The 27,131-nt window shown below is 41.7% G+C and overlaps 1 protein-coding gene across 1 annotated transcript in view; it reads left to right on the top strand.

The window, feature by feature from the left end:
• The window catches only part of EXT1 (exostosin glycosyltransferase 1), a 291,933-nt gene that overhangs the window by 255,411 nt on the left and 9,391 nt on the right, over positions 1-27,131 (top strand). Inside the window, exons 4-8 of the mRNA XM_059995092.2 lie at positions 125-244; positions 14,120-14,252; positions 16,660-16,778; positions 18,040-18,135; positions 24,199-24,288. Of these exons, the coding sequence (XP_059851075.1) occupies positions 125-244; positions 14,120-14,252; positions 16,660-16,778; positions 18,040-18,135; positions 24,199-24,288 (558 nt within the window). The remainder of the gene's footprint in view (positions 1-124; positions 245-14,119; positions 14,253-16,659; positions 16,779-18,039; positions 18,136-24,198; positions 24,289-27,131) is intronic.

Below are 27,131 nucleotides of genomic sequence, written 5' to 3'. Positions count from 1 at the left end.
AGATCTGTATGCTAGAAGCTGAAGGCTATGAAGAATAAAAGCCTAACCCAAGTGGGTTATTTTGATCAAATGGCATCTTATTGTTATCCGGTTATAGTTATTATGTGTTCACTTTGTGTTACAGATTCCTTCTACAATCAGGTCTATTCATCAGGATAAAATCCTAGCACTTAGACAGCAGACACAATTCTTGTGGGAGGCTTATTTTTCTTCAGTTGAGAAGATTGTATTAACTACACTAGAGGTAAGTGAGACCACTTGGTTCTTGGTCTTAAATAATGGTCCTTTATATGTTTCTCTCAGCCTTCTCTTTTGCTATTAGTGATGTGTAATTGGTCAAATGGGGCGAAACCGAACCTTCTGTACTTGAATGTGTCAGTTAACCCCTTTTTACCTGCTCTGCCGTGCCCAAGCAAAGACCTCCATTCTTGACAGACTCCAATGAGGAAAGCTGACATAGGAGAAATTACACTCCTTGACACAGAGATGGGCTCTGTCTTACATCATTTCAGAGACAGGTAGCTAATGACTGTCCTCCTGTCATTCACACTCAATGGCATCCTTTGAAAGCATATTTCTGGAGCCCACTTAGGAAACAGATAGTGACCAAGTAGGGGAAAATCTTCTCCCATTCTAAAAATATGAATAGTTTACTGGGTACTGTAATCCAATGGCATTAGGATACAGCCAAATTTATTCTCAAGACATATGCAGCCCAGCTAGCATCATTGCTGCAAGGATGTGTTAAGAAGAAAATCAGGATTACACCCATCTGGTACAGAAAGTGTTAAACTTTATGAGATCAGAAACTATTCTAGACAGATGGGTGCCCATCTTCGAGTTGCCTTTTTTAAGGCAGGAGGAAAAAAGGAAAGGGAAGCATGGAGATGATTAAAACCTTTGGAAGTAGAGCAGATAGCGATGGCCTGAGGCTACACCAAAGCAGCACAAAGAGCTGAGAAAAGATTTCTGGATCTGCACACTCATGAGTTACAGGAAGGAGAGCAGAGGTCCTCAGGTGAAGCACAGCATCAAGGTGATTCTGAGGTGTCCACCGCGAGAAGTAGGGGCATTTGTGGCCTCACTTCTGAAATATTTTCTTTGGAAAAGTTATTACTGCTCCAAAAGCTAATGTAATTGGGAGTATACACTATGCTAAGTCTGAAAAACACCAAGAAAACTGAAGTCATCCTGTTTTGTGCCATTGCTGTTGTCTTGCCATCCTGGGTACCAGAGCCAACTCTGGTCATACCCCAGGCACACTGTGGGGCTTACCTACCCTGAGCCTAGCCTGGGCCTCCTGCTTTTGCGGGGCCAGGCTCTATCCCAGTGTCCTCTTGTAAATGGGTTGTGTCGTTTTCATCCTGGAACTAAGTGAAAAGGGCTATTTAGGACCCAGGTTTCCCCATGAAAGGGGATAGGGTACAATGCCTTCCAAGGGCTTCCTTATTACAAGCAAATTTCTCTTATTCCTCCAAAAGCACTCTCCTCAATGAAAATTGATTGGGTTTTTACTTCTGTACATAGCAGCAGATTTGAATATGTAATAAATTTGAACCTTTTCTTTGATCCTGTCTTCCATCTAAGACCCTTCCTAGGTCCTTCTTAAGGAAAATTGAATGTCACTTGTTTTGGGTTTTGTTTGTTTGTTTGTTTGCTTTTTGGAATGAGTGCTTTTTATCAAAGAAGTGCATATTCCTTTTAGAAAATAATAGAAAATACTTATAGCACAAAAATAAAATAATCTACCCATACAAATCACTATTGACATATATACACACATATAAACATATTCATTTTTTTCTGTGCAAATGCATAAATATGTTGTCATTTTTAATTTAAAGAGGAGTTTTTCTATACTTAGTTTATAACCTGTTTTTTCTGCTTAATAATTATTCCTAGTATCTCATTAGATTTTACTACAGTTATTTTAATGGCTATATAATATTCCATTCATGATGTCACTTAATTCCGTTAATTAATCCCCAGTTTGAGGCTATTAAAATTGTTTCTGGTTTTCAATTATTATATACATCATTGAAGCTAATAGCCTCAGTGCCAAGTTGTTGTGCAGATTCAAGATTACTTCCTTAGGATAAATTCCTTGAATTCAAAGTCCTGGCTCAAACAATATGCCAAATGCTAAGATTTCGAATATGAACTGTCAATTTTCCTGCAATAGAATTCAACTAATTTATATTCCCTCCAGCTTAGATGAGAGAACCTATTTTAATTATATTTATTTTTTTCACTTTCACCATATTGGACATTATATCCTTAAAAATGATAAGTCATTATTTTCTTGAGATCTTAGTAAGAATGAATATTTCTTGTATGTTTCTTGCTCAGGCAGCTCACAAAGAAAGAAATAGAAATGGCCACAACGTTGTCCCGCTTTTCTCATTAATTTTTAAGAGCTTATTAGGTTTAAAAAGATTAACCTTTGATTCTTTTGTAGCGAATATTCCCCCCAATTTGTGGTATGCTTTCTGTTTTGTTTATCATGGGGCAATCTTTTCATCTCCAGCTTTTCCATTTGCTACTGTTTAGAAAGGACTTTTTGACCCATAATTTTATTTATGTGCAACACACGTACACATTAGTATTTTCTAGTACTTTCATGGTTAATTTTTTACATTTAACTATTTAATCCAATTTACTTTTATATATGGTCTGTGTTGAAAAAGCTAAACTTTTTTTTTTTTTGACAAATTTTTCTGCCGTTGCTCCAATACATTTCCTTCTTTTTTTTTTTTTTGCCATACCACACAGCTTATGGGATCTTAGTTCCCAGACCAGGGATTGAATCCAGGCCCTCGGCAGTGAGGGCAGTGAGAGCACAGAGTCCTAACCACTGGACTGCCAGGGAATTCCCCTGATATATTTCTTAAGTTATTCTTTCCTCAGTGTTTTCACATGCCACTTTTATGCATTTTTGGCTATACATCCAGACCACATGTTTTCATTTTTTCACCCTATATTCCATCCCTTAGTGAACCTCTATTTATTTAACCAATCTGCTATTGCTGACTATTAATGTTATTTCTAATTATTTCTTTTTTAGAGATAGAGATATCTTTATCCAACCAATGCCCTTCTACATGTATCTTAGACTATGTCTTTATTTCTTTAGATGGAGTCCCTGAAATGAGATTACTCAACCCAAGAGTCCAGGCATGACTAAGACTCATGATAGGTATTGCCAAATTGCTCTTCAAAGAGGTTGAATCAATCTAGATTCTCACAGGCCATCTGGGGGACACCCTCTCTTACTATATCCTTGTCAGCCTTCAGAATCATAATTAAAACACACACACAGCTTTGTTAATTCGCCAGATGAAAGATGGTGTCTCATTAATTACATTTCTTTTGAGTATGGTTTATTGCATAGCTCTGGTCTCTTGCCTATTAAGTTAGCAGAACTCAATTATCTTATAATAACAGTTGGATGTGTTATATTCACCAGCATAGGATCTTAAGTCAAGCTGTTTTCATCTCTGTGACTGGAAAGCCGTTTTCCCCTTCGATTTGAGCCATGCAGTTCTTTAGAGACACAGTGTTTTTGTTTTTTGTTTTTTTTCTTAATAGATCTTTATTGGAGTATAATTGCTTCACAATACTGTGTTAGTTTCTGTTGTACAACAAAGTGAATCAGCCATATGCATACGTATGTCCCCATATCCCCTCCCTCTTGAGCCTCCCTCCCACCCTCCCTATCTCACCCCTCTAGGTCATCGCAAAGCACCAAGCTGATCTCCCCGTGCTATGCGGCTGCTTGCCACTAGCTATCTATTTTACATTCGGTAGTATATATAAGTCCATGCCACTCTCTCACTTCGTCCCAGCTTACCCTTCCCCCTCCCTGTGTCCTCACGTCCATTCTCTACATCTGTGGCTTTATTCCTCTCCTGTCCCTAGATTCTTCATAACCTTTTTTTTTTTTCAGATTCCATATATACGTGTTAGCATACAGTATTTGTTTTTCTCCTTCTGACTTACTTCACTCTGTATGACAGACTCTAGGTCCATCCACCTCACTACAAATAACTCAATTTCGTTTCTTTTTATGGCTGAGTAATATTCCATTGTATACATGTGCCACATCTTCTTTATCCATTCATCTGTCCACAGACACTTAGGTTGCATCCATGTCCTGGCTATTGTAAATAGTGCTGCAGTGAACATTGTGGTACATGTCTCTCTCTATTTTTTTTCTAATTTTTGAATTTTATTTTTTTTTTATACAACAGGTTCTTATTAGTTAACCACTGTATACATATTAGTGTATATATATCAATCCCACTCTCACAATTTATCCCACCACACCCCTCTGCCACTTTCCCACCTTGGTGTCCGTACGTTTGTTCTCTACATCTGTGTCTCTATTTCTGCCCTGCAAACTGGTTCATCTGTAGCACTTTTCTAGGTTCCACATATATGTGTTAATATACGGTATTTGTTTTTCTCTTTCTGACTTACTTCACTCTGTATGACAGTCTCTAGATCCATCCACGTCTCTACGGATGACCCAATTTCGTTCCTTTTTATGGCCGAGTAATATTCCATTGTATATATGTACCACATCTTCTTTATCCACTCGTCTGTCAGTGGACATTTAAGTTGCTACCATGACCTGGCTATTGTGAATAGGGCTGCAATGAACATTGGGGTGCATGTGTCTTTTTGAATTATGGTTTTCTCTGGGTATATGTCCAGGAGTGGGATTGCTGGGTCACAGGGTAATTCCATTTTTAGTTTTTTAAGGAACCTCCATACTGTTCTCCATAGTGGCTGTATCAATTTACATTCCCACCAACACTGCAGGAGGGTTCCCTTTTCTGCACACCCTCTCCAGCATTTGTTGTTTCTAGATTTTCTGATGATGCCCATTCTAACTGGTGTGAGGTGATACCTCATTGTAGTTTTGATTTGCATTTCTCTGATAATGAGTGATGTTGAGCAGCTTTTCATGTGCTTCTTGGCCATCTGCATGTCTTCTTTGGAGAAATATCTATTTAGGTCTTCAGCCCATTTATGACTGGGTTGTTTGTTTTTTTTTAATATTGAGCTGCATGAGCTGCTTATATATTTTAGAGATTAATCCTTTGTCCGTTGATTTGTTTGCAAATATTTTCTCCCATTCTGAGGGTTGTATTTTCGTCTTGTTTGTAGTTTCCTTTGCTTTGCAAAAGCTTTTAAGTTTCATTAGGTCCCATTTATTTATTTTTGTTTTTATTTCCATTATTCTAGGAGGTGGATCAAAAAAGATCTTGCTGTGATTTATGTCAAAGAGTGTTCTTCCTATATTTTCCTCTAAGAGTTTTATAGTGTCCAGTCTTACATTACGTCTCTAATCCATTTTGAGTTTATTTTTGTGTATGGTGTTAGGGAGTGTTTTAATTTCATTCTTTTACATGTAGCTGTCCAGTTTTCCCAGCAGCATTTATTGAAGAGGCTGTCTTTTTTCCATTGTATATCCTTTCCTCCTTTGTCATAGATTAGTTGACCATAGGTGTGTGGGTTTATCTCTGGGTTTCTATCCTGTTCCATTGTTCTATATTTCGGTTTTTGTTCTAGTACCATATTGTCTTGATTACTGTAGCTTTGTAGTATAGTCTGAACTCAGGGAGTCTGATTCCTCCAGCTCCATTTTTTTTCGCCAACACTGCTTTGGCTATGCAGGGTCTTTTTTGTCTCCATACAAATTTTAAGATTTTTTGTTCTAATTCTGTAAAAAATTCCATTGGTAGTTTGATAGGGATTGCATTGAATCTGTAGATTGCTTTGGGTAGTATCATCATTTTCACAATACCGATTCTTCCAATCCAAGAAAATGGCATATCTCTCCATCTGTTTGTATCATCTTTAATTTCTTTCATCAGTGTCTTATAGTTTTCTGCATACAGGTCTTTCGTCTCCCTAGGTAGGTTTATTCCTAGGTATTTTATTGTTTCTGTTGCAATGGTAAATGGGAATGTTTCCTTAATTTCTTTTTCAGATTTTTTATCATTAGTGTATAGGAATGCAAGAGATTCCTGTGCATTAATTTTATATCCTGCAACTTTACCAAATTCATTGATTAGCTCTAGTATTTTTCTGGTGGCATCTTTAGGATTCTCTGTGTATAGTATCATGTCATCTGCAAACAGTGACAGTTTTACTTCTTCTTTTCTAATTTGTATTCCTTTTATTTCTTTTTCTCCTCTAACTGCCATGGCTATGACTTCCAAAACTATGTTGAATAATAGTGGCGAGAGTGGTCATCCTTGTCTTGTTCCTGATCTTAGCAGAAATGTTTTCAGTTTTTCACCATTGGGTATGATGCTTGCTGTGGGTTTGTCATATATTGCCTTTATTATGTTGAGGTAGGTTCCCTATATGCCCGTTTTCTGGAGAGTTTTTATCATAAATGGGTGGTGAATTTTGTCAGAAGCTTTCTCTGCATCTATTGAGATGATCGTATGGTTTTTATACCTTAATTTATTAATGTGGTGTATCACATTGATTGATTTGTGTATATTGAAGAATCCTTGGGATAAATCCCACTTGATCATGGTGTATGATCCTTTTACTGTGTTGTTGGATTCTGTTTGCTGGTATTTTGTTCAGGATTTTTGTATCTATGTTAATCAGTGATATTGGTCTGTAATTTTCTTTTTTTGTTATATCTTTTTCTGGTTTTGGTATCAGGATGATGGTGGCTTCGTAGAATGAATTTGGGAGTGTTTCTCCCTCTGCAATTTTTTGGAAGAGTTTGAGAAGAATCGGTGTTAGCTCTTCTCTAAATGTTTGATAGAATTTTCCTGTGAAGCCATCTGGTCCTGGACTTTTGTTTGTTGGAAGATTTTAAATTACGGTTTCAATTTCATTACTTGTGATAGTTTTGTTTATATTTTCTGATTCTTCCTGGTTCAGTCTTGGAAAATCGTACGTTTCTAAGAATTTGTCCATTTCTTCATGGTTGTCCATTTTATTGGCATATAGTTGTTTGTAGTCTCTTATAATCCTTTGTATTTATGTGGTGTCAGTTGCAATTTCTCCTTTTTCATATCTAACTTTATTGATTTGCATCCTCTCTCGTTTTTTCTTGATGAGTCTGGCTAAGGGTTTATCAACTTTTTTTATCTTCTCAAAGAACCAGCTTTTAGTTTTATTGATCTTTGCTATTGTTTTCTTCATTGCTATTTCATTTATTTCTGCTCTGTGCTTTATAATTTCTTTTTTTATACTGACTTTGGGTTTTCTTTGTTCTTCTTTCTCTAGTTGCTTTAAGTGTAGGATTAGATTGTTTATTTGAGATTTTTTTTGTTTCTTGAGGTGAGATTGAATTGCTATAAACTTCCCTCTTAGAACTGCTTTTGCTGCATCCCATAGGTTTGGGTCGTCATATTTTCATTTGTTTCTAGGTATTTTTAAATTTCTTCTTTGATTTCTTCAGTGATCTCTTGATTATTTAGTAGTGCACTGTTTGGCCTCCATGTATTTGTGTTTTTTACAGTTTTTTTTCCTGTAATTGATTTCCAGTCTCATAGTGTTGTGGTCAGAGAAGATGCTTGATATGATTTCAATTTTCTTAAATTTTCCGAGGCTTGATGTGTGACCCAAGATGTGATGTATCCTGGAGAATGTTCCATGTGCATTTGAGAAGAAAGTGTATTCTGCCACTCTTGGGTGGAAATTCTGTAAATATCAGTTAAATCTATCTGTTCTATTATGTCATTTAAAGTATGTGTTTCCGTATTTATTTTCTGTTTGGATGATCTGTCTATTGGTGTCAGTGGGGTGTTAAAGTCCCCTACTATTACTGTGTTACTGTTGATTTCGCCTTTCATGGTTGTTAGCATTTGCCTTATGTATTGAGGTGCTCCTATGTTGGGTGCGTAAACATTTATAATTGTTATATCTTCTTCTTGGATTGATCCCTTGATCACTGTGTAGTGTCCCTCCTTATCTCTTGTAACAATCTTTATTTTAAAGTCTATTTTATCTGATACGAGAATTGCTACTCCAGCTTTCTTTTGGTTTCCATTTACAGGGAATATCTTTTTCCATCCCTTCACTTTCAGTCTGTATGTGTCCCTAGGTCTGAAGTGGGTCTCTTGTAGACAGCATATATATGGGTCTTGTTTTTGTATCCATTCAGTCAGTCTGTGTCTTTTGGTTAGGGCATTTAATCTATTTACATTTAAGGTTATTATCGATATGTATGTTCCTATTACCATTTTCTTAATTGTTTTGGGTTTGTTTTTGTGGGTCTTCTTCTCTTGTGTTTCCCACCTAGAGAAGTGTCTTTAGCATTTGTTGTAAAGCTGGTTTAGTGGTGCTGAATTCTCTTAGCTTTTGCTTGTCTGAAAAGCTTTTCAGTTCTCTGTCAAGTCTGAATGAGATCCTTGCTGGGTAGAGTAATCGTGGTTGTAGTTTCTTCCCTTTCATCACTTTAAGTATGTCCTGCCACTCCCTTCTGGCCTGCCGAGTTTCTGCTGAAAAATCAGCTGATAACCTTATGGGGATTCCTTTGGATGTTATTGTTTGTTTTTCCCTTGCTGCTTTTAATATTTTTTCTTTAAATTTAATTTTTGTTAGTTTGATTAATATGTGTCTTGGTGTATTTTTCCTAGGGTTATCCTGTATGGGACTCTCTGTGCTTCCTGGACTTGGGTGACCATTGCCTTTCCCATGTTAGGGAAGTTTTTGACTATAATCTCTTCAAATATTTTCTCAGACCCTTTCTTTTTCTCTTCTTCTTCTGGGGCCCCTATAATTTGAATGTTGGTGCTTTTAGCATTGTCCCAGATGTCTCTGAGATTTTCTTCAATTCTTTTCATTCTTTTTTCTTTATTCTGCTCCTTGGCAGTTATTTCCACCATTTTGTCTTCCAGCTCACTTATTTGTTCTGCCTCAGTTATTCTGTTATTGTTTCCTTCTAGTGTATTTTTCATTTCAGTTATGGTGTCGTTCATCTCTGTTTGTTTGTTCTTTAGTTCTTCTATATCTTTGTTAAACATTTCTTGTATTTTCTCAATCCATGCCTCCATTCTATTTCCGAGATCCTTATCATCTTTACTATCATTACTCTGGAGTCTTTTTCAGGTAGATTGCCTACTTCCTCTTCATTTATTTGGTCTTGTAGGTTTTTACCTTGCTCCTTCATCTGTGACATAATTTTTTGCCCTCTCTCTCTCTCTCTCTCTATTTTTTGAGTGGGATTGTGTTCCTGTCTTACTGGTTGTTTGGCCTGTGGATTCCAACACTGGAGTTTGTAGGCTATTGGGTAGAGCTGGGTCTTGGTGCTGAGATGAGGACCTCTGTGAGACCTCAGTCCGATGAATACTCCCTGGGGTCTGAGGTTCTCTGTTAGTCCAGTGGTTCGGACTCAGAGCTCCCACCGTAGGAGTTTCGGCCCAATCCCCTTCTTGTGAACCAAGATCCCGCAAGCCATGTGGGGTGGCAAAAAAAAAAAAAAGAGAGAGAGAACATAACAAAGTAAAAAATAAAATTAGACTAGGAAACTAACAGATATGTTAGAAAGAATATGAAAATAAAAATATAGGTGAATCAACAACCGGAAGGTACAGCAGTACCATAATAGTGAAAAAGCGGAGGAGGGGGAAAAAAAGTCGGGGGAGGCCTTGGCTGTGCAGGGTGGGGCCTAAGCAAGGGTGAGGTTTGGGTGGTGGGCGGGGCCAATGCTCAGGACCCACAGGCCCTGGGGCCTGTGGGAAGTCGGGCTCAGGCTGAAGGAACAGAAGGGACCCAGCTGTGCCCCCCACCCTGGTCTCAGAGGACAGGGGACCTCACCTGGCAGCCCAGCAGGCTTCCTGGGCTTGAGTGGGCGGGGCAAATGCCCTCCTCTCCTCTCCTGCTCCTCCGGTCCCAGAGAGCCCCTCCCGCCTACCTCTCCTGATCTCCCCTGGCCTCCCCCCTATGCCCCCAGGACCAATGTGGCTGGGGGGAGGGGGGATCTTGGAGGGCAGGGGACCAGCCTGGGAGCTCAGCAGGCTCCCCAGGCCCGAGTGGGCGGGGCAAACGCCCTCCTATGCCCCCAAGGACCCATGCGGCCTGGAGCACAGTTGTTTTTAGAACACTCTAACCATATACTTCATTCAAATTTATTGCAACTGACAAAAACTCCTCATATAGTTCCAAAATTGGATTTTAACAATTTGACCTCTCAGCTGAATTGCATGAGAGATACCATCCAGTTTCCCTTTTTAATCCAGAGCTTAGATTACCCCAGGATCCAATGTAAACAGAAAAGCAGAGAAAAATACCAGAAAATGCCATCCACATACCCTGATAAACAACCAATATGTTCATAAGAACGATTTAACTATCACAAATCAAAAATTCCTACTTGAGATAATATGTCCTTCAGTTCCTGCTGGAGTGCCTATGGTCAGGGTAATGCAGCATTACCCTTGGACAACGTACATTTGAAGATCCCTTGTTCGGGGATGCTCTACCCGGAGACTCTTTCTTCCTTACGTGCTGTATTCTGAGTCGCGGGAAGGGAATTACTTGCTCTTTGGTGATTATGAGCCTTAGAGCTGTAGGTAGTGCTTAGATACCGTTGGAAACAGGACACCTCATCTTTCTTTCCAATGCCAGGGTCAAGTTGTTAGTACGTTCAGCTGTGCTGCACTCTCTCCTGCTTGGGATTTGCCTAGTATTTCTAGTCTGCTTGAAACTTCCTAATTCTGCACCTTGGAATTAAGGAGCTATTTAATAAGAGCTAGGCTCTTCGGAGCTCATTTTTTGGTGCAAATTGAGAAGTAATGATAGAGACAATGATCAAATACTGCAAAGACAGTGTTCTTGGATTCCATTATTTGTCAGAATACTGCACAACAGTAACCTGGCACTAAGGATTGAACCTTAGGAGCTCAGTCAGAATCAGGGTGAGCAAAAGAAAATGGCATGCAATGGTAATGACATATGAAAACAGCTCACAGTAGCTTGGAAACACAATTTTAAGTGCTGTTTTATGAAGGGTTGTCTGTTTCTCTCTTCACTTATCTAACCATATGCACATTCAGACCATAGTATTATTGATGCCGTTGTATAAGGAAAGTTTAAAATCAGTGAGAGAATAGAAATAGGAGATTTTGCTTTGGTTTGGAATGAGGTGGCATATGGTGGCACTGCGTGTATTAGGCAACATTGTATTGGTCAAAAGACAGAGTCAGGGCTTCCCTGGTGGCGCAGTGGTTGAGAGTCCGCCTGCCGATGCAGGGGACACGGGTTCGTGCCCCGGTCCGGGAAGATCCCACATGCCGCGGAGCGGCTGGGCCCGTGAGCCATGGCCGCTGAGCCTGCGTGTCCGGAGCCTGTGCTCCGCAAAGGGAGAGGCCACAACAGTGAGAGGCCTGCGTACTGCAAAAAAAAAAAAAAGAGAGAGACAGAGTCAAGGCCACCTAGAATGACTGGAACCTATAATCAATTGTCCATTATTTTAAAAATAGATGGCACATAAAAATGAAAAATAAGGAGCCTGTCATTCTTCCCTTTGAATTCATGTTAATAAGAAATATCATCCTTATTGAGGGTGCCATTTGGGGCTGTAAGGAAAAAAATTCTGTGTAAACTTTTTGTGCCTGTGTTTGCGTGTATGTATGTGTTGATTTTCTTTATAGTGTCCAACGTTTCAATATGATGTCTTCATTCACAGCGTTTGAGAGTGAGTACTAAGGGCCCTGAAAGGCTCCTGGGAGCTGTCCAGTGTAGCAATAGGGAGAATTGGACATTAGGAGAGGGACAAAATGACCTTTCTATTTGGTGAAATGAGATCCATACTCTGTCAGTCTTTTGGTAAGGCAAGTTGATATCAACATTTCAGAAAGACATTTGGTAATACGTATGAACAGCCTTTAAAGTGTTCATACCCTTTGACAAAATCCTAAAGCATCAGTCCTAAATGTGGAAAGTTTTAACTCATAAATATGTTCATTGCTTTGCGTGGAAATAATTGCACTATTGTTGGACATTTAGGATAAGTAAACCATGAATGCTATGAATAATATGGAAAGATCTATAATGTATAATATCTGTGATAGTATAGCTGTGTAAAAATAGAAATGGAAAAATCCATGCCTAGAAAATGAACACAGGAATGAGATTTTTTTAAAAACTCAAGTCTTAAGTATGAAGATTTAGGCAACTTTTCCTAATAGATTCTGAAACATTGTTATAATTAATGTGATATATTACTGCTTATTACATATGAGGCTAGTTAGTCATAAAGGTGGCAAATTGCTTAACCTGAGTTAACTTCCACATTTGCTATTGCTCTTATACCTTTGCTGATATCACCCTGTTTGAAGAGAATATAAAATGCTTTTTGAAACTTCCGAGGAATACTATAACTTATATCCTTGTCTTCAAAAAGATGACAATGCTGTGATACTGAATCAAAAAGAGTCAATGACATTGAGAATCACACCACCCAGAGACCCAAAGTGAATAGGGACCCAATTTGTGACATCTCTGACTTCCATGTCACTTGTATGTAAGTCGGATTTATGACACCATCCCTTGTCAATGTTTTCTGTGTCTTGATATCCAAACTTATTTAAGCAGCCACATGCTAGAAGGGACATGAATTTGGAAAGCAAAAAAAGGGAGGGTCTAAATGGAAACCTATAAAGGAAAATAAGTAGACAGTAGAATTGGAAGGTACAAATAATTAAAAACTGGAATAAATGGTGTACAAAGTGAAATTGCTAGCCATGTAAAAACCCTGCACAACCATGACAATTTTCTTACAATTAATGCGTAGACAATAGCATTTTAACACATCTCTGTTGAACCACAAAGAGCAAACATTAACGCTTGAGCAAGGTTCCTAAAATCTTCCCCAAATTAGAAACCTCTGCCAATCCATATAAAATGAGCAGTTTTGATCTGGGGAAAAGAGAAAATGCAGAAATCATTGAACTAAGATATTTGAGTTCTTCTAAATTTCCTCCTTGCTTCCTTCTCTCTCATTAAGAAATATAAACACAATCAGGTTTGCAAAGATAAATGCAGCTGATTTTATTACTTGTGTCACCATGTGGGATGAGATGAGGGTGGTAATAACTTTAGCAAATAATACAACTCCGTTTAAAATGGTCTGTACTTAAAATCACATTGCATTAAATGGGGACCTGGAAAATGATGGTTTAGGTCTTAAATCTCTAAAGATATATGCCAGGCTTTTTTTTTTTTTTTTTAAGTACAAAAAAATTGCTGAAAACATGAAATTCTGTATCAAGTTAATTATTTGCCAAATCATATCTTAATGGGTGGATGGTATAATTACAAGAGTTTGAAAGTCCACTGTAAAGTGGACTAATCACATTCATCTGACAAATGATTTGGGATGGGAGAATGTTTGACTCTAAATGTAGAATTTAATGATCTGCAAGGTCTTCAAGTCCAAAGAAACTAATGAACTAGCTTGACTATCATTATTCTCCGTATGCCATGGTTCTTGTCCTGTTATGTAGGATGTTTTGAGCAATTGTTAAGTCACTACTTTTTGAGATGAAAAGTAGAAAAACTTCAGCTGACTAGTACCCCAAAGTCCTATACTTGAATTTGAAAGGACAATGAGATATGTCAAGCAAATAAATCTGCCTCCTGAATTAAAGGAACAGATCAAAACCTCAGCTGCTTCGGGATTCCATATGCTCCCAGCTCAGTCTCTATATGGACATCTCTGTGCCCTGAGAACAGATCTTCCTGATGTGGATCTGGAAGCACTGCTAGATCTCAGCCATCAGGGAAACTCTTCTACACACTCTAATTTGACATGAGCGTGGACTTATTATTATAGAAAGACAAGATAGAATTTATGGTGAAACTGCAGTTTAATTAGGAAATTGGATTAGCCATTATTCATCTCCTTCTCTCTCTCTCTCTCTCTCTCTCTCTCTCTCTCTCACTCTTTTCCATTGCTCTGTCACTCTGTGTCAGAGAATCAGTGAAGAATCAGGCTGTTTCAGTGAAGAATCAGGTTGGGGGTGGGGGAGGAGACTCACTACTTTGAGTGCCATCAGCCCTCAAATTTGGATTGACTGTGTTCCTCGTCTGATACCGTCAGTCTCCTCTCACCATGTGCCATGTTTTCATTTTCTAGATTATTCAGGACAGAATATTCAAGCACATATCCCGTAACAGTTTAATATGGAACAAACATCCTGGAGGATTGTTCGTCCTACCACAGTATTCATCTTATCTGGGAGATTTCCCTTACTACTATGCTAATTTAGGTAAGTGAGTGCCTTCCAGGGAGTTATTCTGGTTTACCTGCCAGGTGTCATTCAGAACTAAAGTCCCTTGATTTTTCGATTCCACCGCGGTGTCTTTGCAACATCCTGTGTTGGAGACTGCTTTCTAGAGCTCTGTCCTAAACGGTGTATCAAGGTCAAGAATTATAAATCCAGCAGAGCATTGCAAAGTGAGAAACTCCTTTCTTACCTGAGCCGCTGTACTTTGCATTTAGCAGGGTCATTTCTTTTTGAGAAATAGGCTTCCCAAATTACAGATCATTTTGAACACGACAAGGGGTTCACTATAATTTTAAGTCTCATCTTATATAAAATGGAGTTAGGAGAGCTCTCCCTACTTTTTGTTTTTCTCCACAATCCCAACTTCTCTGTCTCAGACCAAAGAAAAACCAAACTAATAAACGGAAAAGAAAAAGATTTAAGAATATATGATAGGGGAGAAACTTATTCACTTCATTCAACATTTATTGTGCTCATCTTCTTTGCCATGTTAATGCAGTGCTAGGTGGTAGAAATAAAAAGTCAAAGGAGATACAAGCTCTGTTCTCAAGCAGCTTTTAGTCTAGTCATAATGGGGAAAAGGGAACCGGCAGAGGGACGAAGCTTTACAAAAGGCTGTTACCGCCATAGACATATACGTATTTGGAGCCCCGTTCGCTCTAGTGTTAGTAACATCTTGGACACTTCTCCTCATTCATAGTTCCAAATTTGAGAAACCCTGGGATAATAAAGCATCTTTCAAGTCGATATGGCAAAAAGACTCCAGATTTTTGTGTGGAGTTAGCAGAGTTAGCACATTAGAAGTGTGTAATTGATGCTTCTTAAACTGTTAGAGGAGAGTCTTAAAGCACTGACTTGTCCTCACTGCTAAAAAAGGGAACCCCCTCTATCATATTTATTCTTCTTACTTGGCAAAGCCTTGAATGTGTATCTAGATAGTGGGAAAGCTAGCTTCTTTCTAACATGCAATTAAAGTACTAGTCGGATGGTATAATTTGCCCTGCAAAACGTTCGTATAATCCTTTGAGATATATATAGCCTGATTCTTGCCTTTGTCCAGTCACTACCAAAGCTTAACTTGAATGTCCCTGCACTGTCTTGTTCATATTTAAACTACTAAAATGTGAAATTAGTGTCTCTAAACTAATGAAGTTTTAGGAGCCTTTTTTTTTTTTTTTTTGCGGTACGCGGGCCTCTCACTGTTGTGGCCTCTCCCGTTGCGGAGCACAGGCTCCAGACGCGCAGGCTCAGCGGCCATGGCTCACGGGCCCAGCCGCTCCACGGCAGGTGGGATCCTCCCAGACTGGGGCACGAACCCGTGTCCCCTGCATCGCAGGCGGACTCCCAACCACTGCGCCACCAGGGAAGCCCTTAAGGAGCCTTTTTAACCTGTCTCCAATTTCTTAGTGTGTTCTCATGGAAAAACTCATTTTGCGGGAGAAGCCATCTCACTGCTTTCTCTTTGGTGGAAGTTGTTATTTTGTGCATTTATAGTACCTTTCCACCTCGGGCCTTAGAGCGCACAGTTGGCAGAGGTCTGGACCACATACTTTTCCTCTCAGCTGTGTCACTGGTACACAAAGAAGAGATTCTTGGGAGTAGAGCAGCTTCTACTCTGAAATAGTGATGATGGTGATTATGATAGCGGTAAGCTCATGCTGAGTACTTGCTGTCCGCAGGTCCTGTTCTAAGTGCTCTGTATGCATTAACTCATTTAATTTAATTCTCATAACAACTCCGTAACTTTGATACTGTGGCTATCAGCCCCATTTCACAGCTGTGGAAGCACAGAGGGTTAAGTAATTTTTCCAAGATCCCACCACCACTCAGTGGTGGAACTGAGCTTCAGACATAGACACTCATGCTCTGGACGTTGTTCTTTTAACCTTTACCACTTGCTAGTTATTATCTGAAATAGTATCAAACAGGCAAAAACCCCTTAACTACATAATTAAGAGTAAGACAGATGCACATAGCCTGGAAGAGAGAGCACTGTTTACAAAAATCCATCCTAAGACGTAAGTGACTGGAGTTAGATCCTTTCTTGGGTAGAGAGTGGTGAGTAGTGGTGTGTGTGCATAATTAGACTTTGGGTGCCTAAAAAACAGAAGGGAGATCAAAGATGCCTCCCCAAGGGAGGAAGGAAATGACTATCAAAGGAAGACTCTAGAAATGGGCATTGAACTGTAAATCATCCAGGTCCCTAGACTCAGGCGGCAGTTAACTAGCAGCTTTTCACCTTGTTTTTGTTCTGTCAGGACACAAGAGGCAGAGGAAAAATACGCTGGAAGGGAACATTAGCTCCAGGGCGAGGCAGAGCAGAGAGGACGAATTTTCTAAGTCTTGTTTTTCAGTGCTTCATTAGGCCTCTCTGCCCTTTCTGTTTCAGGTTTAAAGCCCCCCTCCAAATTCACTGCAGTCATCCACGCGGTGACCCCCCTGGTCTCTCAGTCCCAGCCAGTGTTGAAACTCCTCGTGGCTGCCGCCAAATCCCAGTACTGTGCTCAGGTGAGTGGCAGTGTTGACCACGGCGCCTGCGCCCTCCTTCTCAGTGGACCAGAGCCCCCCAGCCCTCCCTGTGCCTTCCTGGCTACACACTGTGCTCCCCACGTCGGCCCCGTTACTCCCCTTTCCTTTGTCACGCCTCGTTACGCCCTTTTCAGCAGCTTAGAGGTTCTTGGAAGTGAAATCTGGTACAGGTAAGGGGTGGGTTACAAAGAGATCTTGGCCCTGGGGTAAAGTTAAATATTGGGTTGGCCCAAAAGTTCATTCGGGTTCTTCTAACATCTTTCGGAAAGACCTGAGCGAACTTTTTGTCCAGCCTGATATATACCAATACACTCTTTAAAGAATACATAGGCACATTCTTTCATTCTTACGTGTCAGAGTGATAAAGGAACATCAGAAAGGCCACTGAGAGGACCCAGAAAACTCAGATTCCACAGCAGAAACCAATTCGTTGGTGTCAGGAGGCATCAACTTTTCTTTCACGGCCACCGTGACTAATTATAAAATTGGGAAAGGAAGATGATACCTATGGTAATCATGTTTTCCAAATTAGTATCGCTCTCGTACTCTTAACGGTGGTTTTTCTGAATTGTAAATTACACAAGAAGGTTTACACATGACAAAAGAATGGAATCACGTGGAAGTATGCATTTTGGAGCTAAACGTTTTTATTGGAAATAACAGGATCACAGGAAATCAGCAACCATCCTGGAGAATCCAGAACATGAGCTCACGCCAGTCCTATCTTGAATTCTCTTCTTTCTCCCATGTTGCCTGGTGTAGCGTGAATGCATCGCAGATGTTCAGTGTGCGTTTTTATTCAATTGGATCGGCGTTGTTATCTTACTCGTCATCATAAGACATCAGAATTCAGAAAAACACTTTGTTAAAAACCAGCAACCCTGAAATGACTTTTTTCCTCCCCAGCTTTGTCCTACCCCCTTGACACAGTTTTCCTTAGGTTACTCTTTTTGTCCCCTCTCTTTGGTTGTTAGAGTGATCGGGTTCTGAGGGTTGTGTAGGAGTGGACTCACTTTTATTTTTTTAATTTTTATCGGAGGATAGTTGATTTACAATGTTGTGTTAGTTTCGGGTGTACAGAGGGGAGTGGACTCACTTTAAATTCAGTTTTGAGGTCTGCCATCCTGCCTTGCTTATATCCCCATTTCCTCTCTCTCTGTCTGTAAGAAGAAACTTTGGGTTGGAGGCCGATGTAAATCTAGCCCTACCAAGCCATCTCACGACCCCCTGTCCCTTTCAGATCATAGTTCTATGGAATTGTGACAAGCCTCTCCCAGCCAAACACCGCTGGCCTGCCACTGCCGTGCCTGTCATCGTGATTGAAGGAGAAAGCAAGGTAGGACCAGAGGGGACTTCACTGTGGAATCAGTGTGGAATCTTCGTGTCTTCAGTGGGGCACCATGGGTGTCGGTCTTAGCCATCTTCCTCCTGGGAAGTGCTGGCCTGGACTGTTTTTCCAAAACCATACCTGTTTCTGAATGTCCTCTGCTTTGACAGCCATAGGCTTTTTTTTTTTTAATTTAATTGAAGTATAGTTGATTTACAGTGTTGTTTTAATTACTACTGTACAGCAACATGACTCAACTATACATAAATATATTCTTTTTCATATTCTTTTCCATTATGGTTTATCACAGGATATTGAATATAGTTCCCTGTGCTATACAGTAGGACCTTGTTGTTTATCCATCCTATAAATAGTAGTTTGCATCTGCTAATCCCAAACTCCCATTCCTTCCCTCCTCTACGCCCCTCCCTCTTGGCAACTACAAGTCTGTTCTCTATGTCTGTGAGTCTATTTCTGTTTTGTAGATAAGTTCATTTGTGTCATTTTTTTTTAACTTTTTAAAGGATATTTATTTATTTATTTTTAGTTGTGTTGGGTCTTCATTGCTGCGCGTGGGCTTTCTCTAGTTGTGGCGAGCGGGGGCTACACTTCGTTGCAATGTGCGGGCTTCTCACTGCGGTGGCTTCTCTCTTGTTGTGGAGCATGGGCTCTAGAGCTCAGGCTTCAGTAGTTGTGGCACACAGGCTCCGTAGTTGTGGCTCGTGGGCTCTAGAGCGCAGGCTCAGTAGTTGTGGCGCATGGGCTTAGTTGCTCCGTGGCATATGGGATCTTCCGGGACCAGGGATCAAACCCGTGTCCCCTGCATTGGCAGGCGGATTCTTAACCACTGCGCCACCAGGGAAGTCCCTGTGTCATATTTTAGACCCCACTTGTAAGTGTTATCATACGGTATTTGTTTTCCTCTTTCTAACTGACTTCACTTAGTATGATAATCTCTAGGTCCATCCATATTGCTGCAAATGGCATTATTTCATTCTTTTTAATGGCTGAGTAGTATCCCATTGTGTGTGTGTGTGTGTGCACACATGAATCACATCTTTATCCATTCATCTGTTGATGGACATTTAGGTGGTTTCCATGTCTTGGCTATTGTGAATAGTGCTATGAACGTAAAGATGCGTGTATCTTTTTGAATTATAGTTTCATCTGGGTATATGCCCAGGAGTGGGATTGCTGGATCATGTGGCAGCTATATTTTTAGTTTTTTAAGGAACCTCCATACTGTTTTCCATAGTGACAGCCGTAGGCTTTTGAATTGGGTCCTAATACTAACTCTTCAGGAGATATGTGACCCTGACTATACCTTCCTTCTCTGAGCCTCAGTTTCCTCATCTACAAAATGGGAATAATAACACATACCACATGGGGTACTCTGAGGAGTAAATAAATTCAGGGCCTGGCAATGGTAACCTTTCTGGACGTGATGAAGATAATCATGAGGTTGCTGATGGTGGTGGTGGTGCATGAGGTTTGCTTAGCTGATTAATCTGAGTTAGTTGTGTCTTTGAGAGTAGTGGTTCTTCGTAACATTTATCTTAAAAAGGACATTTCCACCTTACTTTTGTTTTGAGGTGTCCATCAGAGACTCTCAGGGGTGCTGGCTGCCTAGCTGGCCCCTGCTTCCCTTCTCCAGTTCATTTTGCCTAGAACGGAATGATCTTCTTAATCATCTCATGGCCCTTAAGGGAGTCTTTTTGCTAATGCTTTCAATTAACATCAGAGGCCGTGTATAATCTGGCCTTAGCTGGCCTTCCCAATCTTCTCTCTCATTGCTTTTCCTCTACAGATTTCATCAGTCACAGTTAACAGCACTGTGTCCCTTCCTACCCCTAAGTGTTGTCTTTCCCATTTGCTGTAAGTCTTGACATCCTTCCTCAGCTGTTCGTTTCTGTTATTGAAATTCCCATATATTCTTTAAGCCCTGGTTCACATGCTCCCTCCTCTTTGAAATATCTTCCACTCTTTGCTGCCAGAGGTGAATTCTTTTTTCTCAAGCTTCTGCTGGTGGTTTTCTTAGAGATCTTATCCATTGTGAGGAAATTAGTCTCTATTAAATGACACTGCAATTGTCATCTAAGAGACTTCCTCTGTCAGTCCCCAGAGAGTTAGGTCATGAGAGATTGTCTCACACTAAGTAAACCCTCTTTGAGCCAGAATAAGAACGACCAAGGTATTAGGCTGCACCGTTTGAAATCATCATTTGGGTGGCTACAAGTGGCCATTTCATATAGTTCAGCAGGATGCACTGAGAACTGTAACTGTCACGTGCGTGGACAAGGTGATCCGTGCATTATCTATTGAGTTTCGGTGTAGGCTGCCTACTGTGTGCTGGGCAACATGAGGAAACACAGTGGTGAATGTGACAGATACCGTCACAGCCTTCATAGGACTGGAGTCAAGCAGTGTGGTTATCAGAGAGCTGATTGGTAAGCACTTAATGAGAATAATCACATGCCTCTTGGCATCGGTCTTACTTACCCTTATGAATTCATCTCACCAATAGGTATGGTTTCACAAAAGGGACTGGCACAGAAAAATCTCCTGCCTATAACCCCATGTATCTGTCTCCCCAGTTCCAATGCCTGAAGCCCCGAACAGTCCTCAGATGGGTTCTCTTCACTTTGCACTTGGAAATTCTTTGTTTTTTTATGCTTCCATGGGTGACTAGATCTCCTTCTGGTAGATAAGCCTCTCTGTGAATATGTCAGGATATTCAAATAGGATCCATTCTGACTCCTATGGTTAGTATTGCATTTTTATGCACAGACTCATTGAGTGATTTTATACTCTCACTCCCAGCTAGTAGTCCCAGTTTCTTTATTTCTAAGATGAAGATGATAATCATAGTACCTTTCTTGTAGGATTTATCAGATGTGTCTTATAAGATACCTCCCATTCTTGCAGCCGTATTTATGTCTGGGCTTCTGGCCATTTGTTGAGTCCTAGACTTCACCTTGGCCACTGAATCCAGTCGGTCACGTGGTTCCTTCTCCCTCGTCGGGACCGCGCCGCCTGGTAAAGCATTTGCACTTAAGTCTTGCTTTAGACTGTATTCTAGGGCACCTGGGCTAAGACTTGGGCCCATTTTGATGATGGAATGAGATACTGCATTACAGGTGCTCAGCCCTGTACCTGGTCTACACTCAGGATTCAGTAAATGTCAGCTCCTCTTCTGGGCGGGGGGCATTGTAAAGTGATGGTTTGTATTACGGGCTTTGGGGTCAGACTTCCTCTATGTGACCTAAGACAAGTTGTTTAATTCTGTGTGCCTCCGTCCCTCCTTCAGTAAGTGGAAGAAGTCATAACACCTAACAGGTCAGCTAAAAGGATCAAAGGGTTTGCTCCTGTCCATGTAAACGTATTGCTGCTTAGGAGTGTGGACGCACATGGCAGGTGCTTGAAAAACGTCACCTCTCATGGTGCTTTGTATTATTACTTATGAACCTTTCTTATCTTCCCTACTAGACAGGGAACTTCTTGAGCCTAGGTCATTTCCTAGTTGTGTTTGTTCATTCTAGAAGGGTTTGGGCTGTTACATGGTAGCTAAGTAGCTCTTAAATGAGCTAACAAGGAAAACCCAGCTCCCTCAGGATTGACTTTGTAAGGACGTTGGCTCCTTTCATGCTAATCCACTGAACTTTTGGAACGTAGCTGAGGCAGGGTATTTGAAAGAGAGCCTCTGGTTTCTACACTAGATTTAGAAGTGGCTGACTTATGGGCTCTTAACTCTTATTGATGGAGCAAGTTCAGAAAAAGGAAATGGATCCTTTTAAACCCAGTGGTTGGGCCCATAACGGCGAAAGAAGTCATATATCCTCCTCCTCCCGCATTTTAAATTTCCATGTCTAGCCTTGAGTTTAAAATTGATGTGTTTGCTGCTTTGGTTGGAAAATTCTATTTTGAATTTATAGGCCTTGTCACTGCAGCTCTCCCCTGTAGGCTTAACAAGGGAAAGGTCAGGGCATCCCTAAGCTGGCAACTAATAACTTCTGCCTTAGTTAGTGGACATGTAAACAGTGTCAGGAGAATTGCTTCAGGCTGAGATTTCTGAGCCCTGTGTATGCGGGATTGCTGATCGCTTTTGTATTTTATTTTGGAAGACTGAGAAAGAGACAGAAACACTGGACCCAGGTGGCAGATGTGTAGGAGCAGAGCCTGGAGTGTAGGTATATCCCTTGAGCTCCCACAGATGGGTTCTAGTGGGCATTTTCCATCCTTTAATGACGTGAGCCCTCCAGTAGCTTCTGCGGCATGTAAACCAAATCTGAGATGAGGCTCGCAGATGAGCTGGCTCCCTGATGTAAATATAGCTTGGGCTTCTTTGGGGGGTGTGGGGAGGGGTCCTTAGATTTGTGAGCCGTGGCAGCCGGGCTAAGTGCCTCCCTCTTCCCTTTGTCTCTAGCATCCAACTGCTTCATTCCCTGGCCTTTGTGCCTTGAAAGTTGATGGCAAGTGTCTCCTCTCTCAGTCTCCGCGTAGGAATTGAGAGAGGATGGCACGACAGTTAACATACCTTCCAGAGGAAGTGGTGAATGTGAGATTGCCATGGGTGCCCACATTCACTTCTGAGGTCCTTTCAACCCCGAGACAGGTACAGCATAGGGCTGAGGTGCTCTATAGAAGCACACCATCTGGGATGGTACGATGGTGGGTCCGTCCTAAGCAAGACACAACCTTTCTGTACCTTAGTTTTCTCACCTATAAAACGGGTTTGTTATACAGATGAAATGAGATGATGTACATAAAGAACTTGGAACATTTCCGGGACTCCCCTGGTGGTCCAGTGGGTAGGACTCCGCGCTCCCAATACAGGGGGCCCAGGTGCGATCCCTGGTCGGGGAACTAGATCCCGCATGTCTCAAATGAAGATCCTGCGTGCTGCAACTAAGACCCGGCACAGCCTAAGTAAATAAATAAGAACTTGGAACATTCCCTGACACAGAGTAAATGTTTTACAAAATGTTAGTTATTCTTATATCATCATTCTTATTAGGTATTCTACAGAAACTTCAACACAGAAGTTCATGCTGGGACTGTCATAGGGTAGTCAACTGATCCCCTCACCCCCCAGACCCTCACACCACACACACACACACACACACACACACACACACACACACACACACACACACACACACACACACACACACACACACACACACACACACACACACACACACACACACACACACACACACCTCACCATGCCTTATCCTGGTGTTGCCCAAACTTCATACTACCTTCACAATGTTCCTAAATCCATGGACCACGTGTTCTATTGTTTAGTATTTTTCTTTAAATCAGCTTACTTTTCACTTTAATGAAACTATTTTTGAATAATTCTACTAGTACCTTTTATTGCTATAGCTACTAATATATATGTGTATATATTTTTGCTTCTCTGAGCTAAAATTAATAAAGAGTAGAATTTTTAGATGTTTGTCTCTGCACCTCCTAAAAGGACCTGGCCTTCCAGTGGTGTGTGTCGCACACTTGGAATCACTGCTCCGTCCATCCACTCTTCCCTGGCCTCAGAGTGCTGGCTCTCCCCTCTGTGCCTTTGCATCTACTGAGCCCTCTTTCTGTTGGGCCTCATTTCTGTTTATCCCTGGTGGATTCCTGGCCATCAAGGTCCTGATTCAATGTGACTCTGAGGCTTTCATTGCTCTTCCAAGCAGCCGGTGGCTGCATCCTCTGGTCTCCCGGCATCTCTCGTATCAGGCGAGGACCAATCATTCGCGTCTTGTTCTCTTGGTCATCTTGGTCTCCCTGCAGACTATGAACTCCTCCAAGACAGAGCATGTATCTTACTCACCTCTGTACTCCCTTCGACTAGCAAGGTGTCTGTACACAGTAGGTGCCCAGTAATGGTGGGACCAAATGAATCTCCACGGATGGGAAAGGGAAGCCTTCTATGTTGAGAGGTGACATGGTGGTGGAGCGTCCTTTGTGAAGTTGACGATGGGGGAAATTTTCCTGAAAACAAGACTGTCCATTCACCTCTCTTTTCCCCAATTCCTTCCCTCCTGCCTGCTCTCCCCCACCTCCCAGGTTATGAGCAGCCGTTTTCTGCCCTATGACAACATCATCACAGACGCCGTGCTCAGCCTTGACGAGGACACTGTGCTTTCAACCACGGAGGTAAGCAGCCTCACCAAGGAGGGGCGGAGTGCCTTGCGGGCAGTCGCCTCAAACCCCAAGGTGCCGGCGCCTCTTTTGCCCTTGCCTTGGCCAAGCCCAAAACGTTTTTCAAAACTTCCTGCAGAGTTGGTTTGAATCCACCCGGTTCCTGTGAGCACCTTGCCGCCACCTGGCGCCCTGATGAGGGCATTTTCCCCTTTGTTTCCTCTGCTAATCGGTTCCTCATTTGCGAGGCTGCACCTCACCTCATCCCTCCCTCCTTTTGTTTGTTTGTTTGTTTGTTTTTAAACAGTGCAGGTGCAGGCAGGTGTGCAGAGGGACCCAGGGGAGGCGGGCAGGGGCACCTGTTTAGCATTTTCTTGAAACCACGCTCCGGGAGCCCATCTTTCCTGATTCTTCTAACGCCTGTGTGGGCGTGTGTTGACTCTGTTGGGGAACACACTATTCTGGGTTCTAAAGGCAGCTTTTCCATCTGGGTTGGAAGTGTGCATTTTCTTCAACCCACACGAGAGCAAACGGTTTCACTTGAAGGCTGAGATGGAGATCCCTGCTATTTCAGATGTTCAGGTATTTGTGCCCCAAAATAAGATTGCACAGAGCAATGTGTGAGGGAGAGGGAGAGAAGAGGAAAGATAGCTATGCTGGAAAACCAATTTTTACAACTCGAATGAGTATTGATCTCTGAAACCGCACTTAAAACCGTAGAGGGGACCAAAGACAGTTACACAAAAATGTAGTAGATCGCAAATACATTATTCATGGTAGCTGCTAAAAAGCTTGGAGACTTAGCTACTTATCCTGTTCCCCTTCTTTTATTCCTTTTTATTCGTAATCATTTTCTTTTCGATTTAAATGTCGACGCTTACCAGCAGGCGTTTTCCTGGTTGGCAGTCTGATTCTAACGGCCCGCTGCCCACATAGCCAGGACTCATGGTGACTTGGGCTAGCAGTCTCTGTGTCTCTTCAAATTCCGTGGATGCTTCAAGTCTCCATCAGATGGAGTTCAGCAGACGTTCTGTGTAAGGGCAACCAATATCACCCCAGGACAACATGTCCTGCACCTCACCTTGGTCAAAGGCTTTCTATGCAGCCAAAGCTCTATAAATACTTGGTGAATGAGTGATGTTGGAGGGATGCGTGCTGTGCAGATTAAAGTGTGAGCACACAGCCAGTTTTGTCATGTGTGAGTCGGCAGGAGAAAGCAGCGGTGGGGGGAAGGGGAGAGATGCTTAATGTTCAAAGAGAATGACTGCAATGGAATACAAGGAACGGGTCACTCCAGCCTGCGTTTTTTCTCCTGCTTCCTGCAAGGGAGGCTGGCATCCCTGGAACAAATTCATTCAACAGGTATTTATTGAGGGATGTCTTTGTTCTGGTCTCTGCCAGGTACTTTGATTGCACAGTTCCTGCCTGTAGCCGCCAGAGTCCTGGCAGCAAACAATTCAAATCAGGTGACTCAAATGAAGGGATTTAGTACGACTTAGGGAGGTGAGTGGGGTTAAAGGACGACACAGGAGAGGGAGAGGCACCTGGGGAGTGGCACGAGCTGGAAGCAGCTCCTACTTCTAGGCCTGAAGAAGTGAAGGCAGGAAACAGTGTTTCTGGTGTCCCTGAGAGGGGGAACTAGGGAGAAGAGGCTGCCCTACAAGAGCTATGACCATGGAGGGGTGTGGCACCTACCGGAACTCTGGGGCCAAAGCTGGGGTGGGAAGCCGGGGAGAAATACTGTCCTCTCTCTGTCCCACCTCCATTTTCCTGCCAGCAACGCGCATTGACCTAAGCCAATCAGCCACCAGCTGGCAAGGAGGACCAGGTTATGCAGTCCACAGAGTTCCGGCGTAGGGCATGGCAAGAAGAGCGGAGAGTGGATCTCGGAGAGCAAACAGAGGAAAGGCAGCACGTTGCCACGTGAGACGTATAGTCAAGACTGCAGCATAGACCTGAATCGTTACCCCATGACCTGAAGTATTGATTGATCTCTCATCTTCCGCTGGGCACAGAGCAATTGATCTCACACTCGGATTTGTTTCTCTCTGTCCCACGGTGAAATAACTTTCAGCTGCTGTGATGTAGCCACGTGCTGGTGAATTTCTTTTCAAAGAATAGCAATTCCAGCCTCTCAGTGCATGCTGGGAAGAACTTGTGCTGTATGTGGAGCAATTAGAAGTCAGCATGGGTTGAGCATGAGATGGAAATTTAAGAGGCTGGCCGTCTGGTTTGTTTACTTTTCCGGCTGAACAGTGGAGCAGTCGTGTTGCCTGACATCGTGGAGGACGAGGGTTTCTCTTTTTTTTAGATGAATAGATGTTGGTTCATTTTATTTCCTTTCTAAGGATTCTTGGCTTGTTTAAATGCCTCTCTGTAGTATTAAGGATAGATTTTTAAACAGTGTCCTACAAAGGGTATTAGATAGAGTTGGTTTATAGTTACTTACATTTATCTGGGTTGCTTCAAATTCTCAAAAGAAAACCGATGTTAGTTTTTAAGAGGCCATAAGCTGACCTTTGCCTCCTTTGATGTGTTAATGAGCTGTGTGAAAGCAGAACTATCACAAGAATCATAGTTTTATTGGAATTTACTTTTGAGTTGCTTTGAAATGACTTGAAATGGCTTTGAGATAGTAAGGAATTCATGTGATGAAAACGCCCCATCGGTGTATGCGTCTCCTTTTCAGAGGATAATGGAAAACGCCAGAGTGCTGACAGCCAGGCTGATTCTTTGACGCCGGGCTGCATAATGTACTATCCCATCAGTTGGCACCATTAGTATTGAACGCCAGTGATGATGTGCAGGTTATCATGACCTGCTTTCAGTTTTTTGGCAAATACTGTTCACTCCCCTGC

The sequence above is a fragment of the Delphinus delphis genome, chromosome 17 (genome assembly GCF_949987515.2).
Source record: "Delphinus delphis chromosome 17, mDelDel1.2, whole genome shotgun sequence".
NCBI classification, from domain to species: Eukaryota; Metazoa; Chordata; class Mammalia; order Artiodactyla; family Delphinidae; genus Delphinus; species Delphinus delphis.
Note: the sequence above shows the minus strand (reverse complement) of the source record. Positions and strands in the feature narration are given on the sequence as shown.